Here is a 1,628-nt window from a genome sequence, read left to right as displayed (position 1 = left end):
AAATTTAAGGCATATAAGGCATATTAGGTTATAATTTATTTTGAGATGATACTTTAGAATTATGACACTAGCAATCCCCCTTTTTTTTATTTTATCAATTCATATTATAAAAGATTTTATTCTTTACTTAATTTATATTAAATAAAAAAATTCCTGAAAATTACGATCAAAGTTCATATTTTATTCTTTTCATTTGTTCTTAGATTTTCACGTACGAAAATTATACGTGACTATTGTTTACAAGATCGGTTGGAAGTGTTATATGAGCACTCAATTTCCGAATTGTATCTGAACAAGGGTTAATTTCGGGAAAGAGTCTAAGATTTTCTTGATTAAAATAAATCTTTATTATGTTTGATAACCGAGTGGTTATTGTAATAAAGATCGTTTATATGAATTCGTACAATTAGATTTATTAAACAACCATTACTATTAAAATAATATAAAAACATAATAATATCATATTAATAAATCAAATAATATATCTATTTAAATAATAGAAAATAATTACCTATGCTAAAAGATAAATATAAGGACCTTTCAAATACCTGGTTGTATTTCTTTATGATTTACACGTTAAATTTGATGAAAAAAGCTACAGCATCGTCTATTGGCGCTAGAGTATTGAATTGATATTATGCATGTTAAGAGATAAGCACCAGTCATAGAAGATTGAGTATAAAAAAAAAAGATGCATTGATGCCATTCTTGAAAGTATTTGTTGCTATAATTGAAATTCAACAGTAACACTATTTGACCCAAATGATAGATGATGTATTTCAAGTTATGAAGCAATTTCTATAATAAATTTAAAAGATAATTTGGAAATTAAACAATTATTACTAATGAAAAATTATTAAAGTAATCCATAAATAATACAATACAATTTAATGAAAAATTTCTCTTACTTGTAAATATACAACGATACCTTAAATCATAAAAAATATAGAACTGGTGGAACATAAGTTCTGTTTCTATACACCTAAATAATAGATCAAGTAAAAAAATCTTTATAGCATCATCTAAATCTCTATCGATAATTGTTCGCAACCTTCTGAACAATAAGATACACAATTTAAAAATCTCGACTACGCCGATAACTGGACTTTCATGGTCTTTCTCCTTCACACTTTTGTTTTCTATAAATATAAAAACAAATTTAGAACTGAACCAAAAAAATTAGAGAACAGAATTCTTAAAATCAAAGTATATTCATATTTTTAAATTTACAAAACATAAAATCTAATAAAATTATTTTAAGTGGTATACGCCAAATAGTCTAACTAATTTATATATCTCTTTCAGTATACGTACTTTGAATGCTGCTAACAAAATCCGACAGCATATTTGAGAACCCGTCTTCATTTAATTGATACTCTCAATTTAGGTATATTGATCGGAACGCGCAATAATTAAATAATTTGTATATAATAAGCGGGGACATTTATTTGATATTATTTTACTTTTAATTGTTTAACTAATGTAATGTTCTTGCCAGATTTTTCAATTATTAGAAAAGAAGCCATAAATAATGTTCCAATTCTGGCCAATTTAACATGTATTTTTATAAAGAATACTAAATCAGCAAAACGTTACATTGAGAAATTAAATCATTTTAAATAAGTTAA

General features: G+C 24.6%; 1 protein-coding gene across 1 annotated transcript; it reads right to left on the bottom strand.

Annotated features, from left to right (window-relative positions):
• Positions 1-415: 415 nt before the first annotated feature.
• On the bottom strand, positions 416-1,345 carry OCT59_026684 (uncharacterized protein; the record flags this gene model as incomplete). Its single annotated transcript, XM_066143348.1, has 4 exons — positions 416-429; positions 512-537; positions 929-1,139; positions 1,315-1,345. The coding sequence occupies 4 exons, from the start codon at positions 1,343-1,345 to the stop codon at positions 416-418; spliced, it is 282 nt and encodes a 93-aa protein (XP_065992875.1).
• Positions 1,346-1,628: the final 283 nt, after the last annotated feature.

Source organism: Rhizophagus irregularis, chromosome 6 (genome assembly GCF_026210795.1).
Source record: "Rhizophagus irregularis chromosome 6, complete sequence".
Taxonomy (NCBI): Eukaryota; Fungi; Glomeromycota; class Glomeromycetes; order Glomerales; family Glomeraceae; genus Rhizophagus; species Rhizophagus irregularis.
This window is presented reverse-complemented; position numbering and strand designations above follow the sequence as displayed.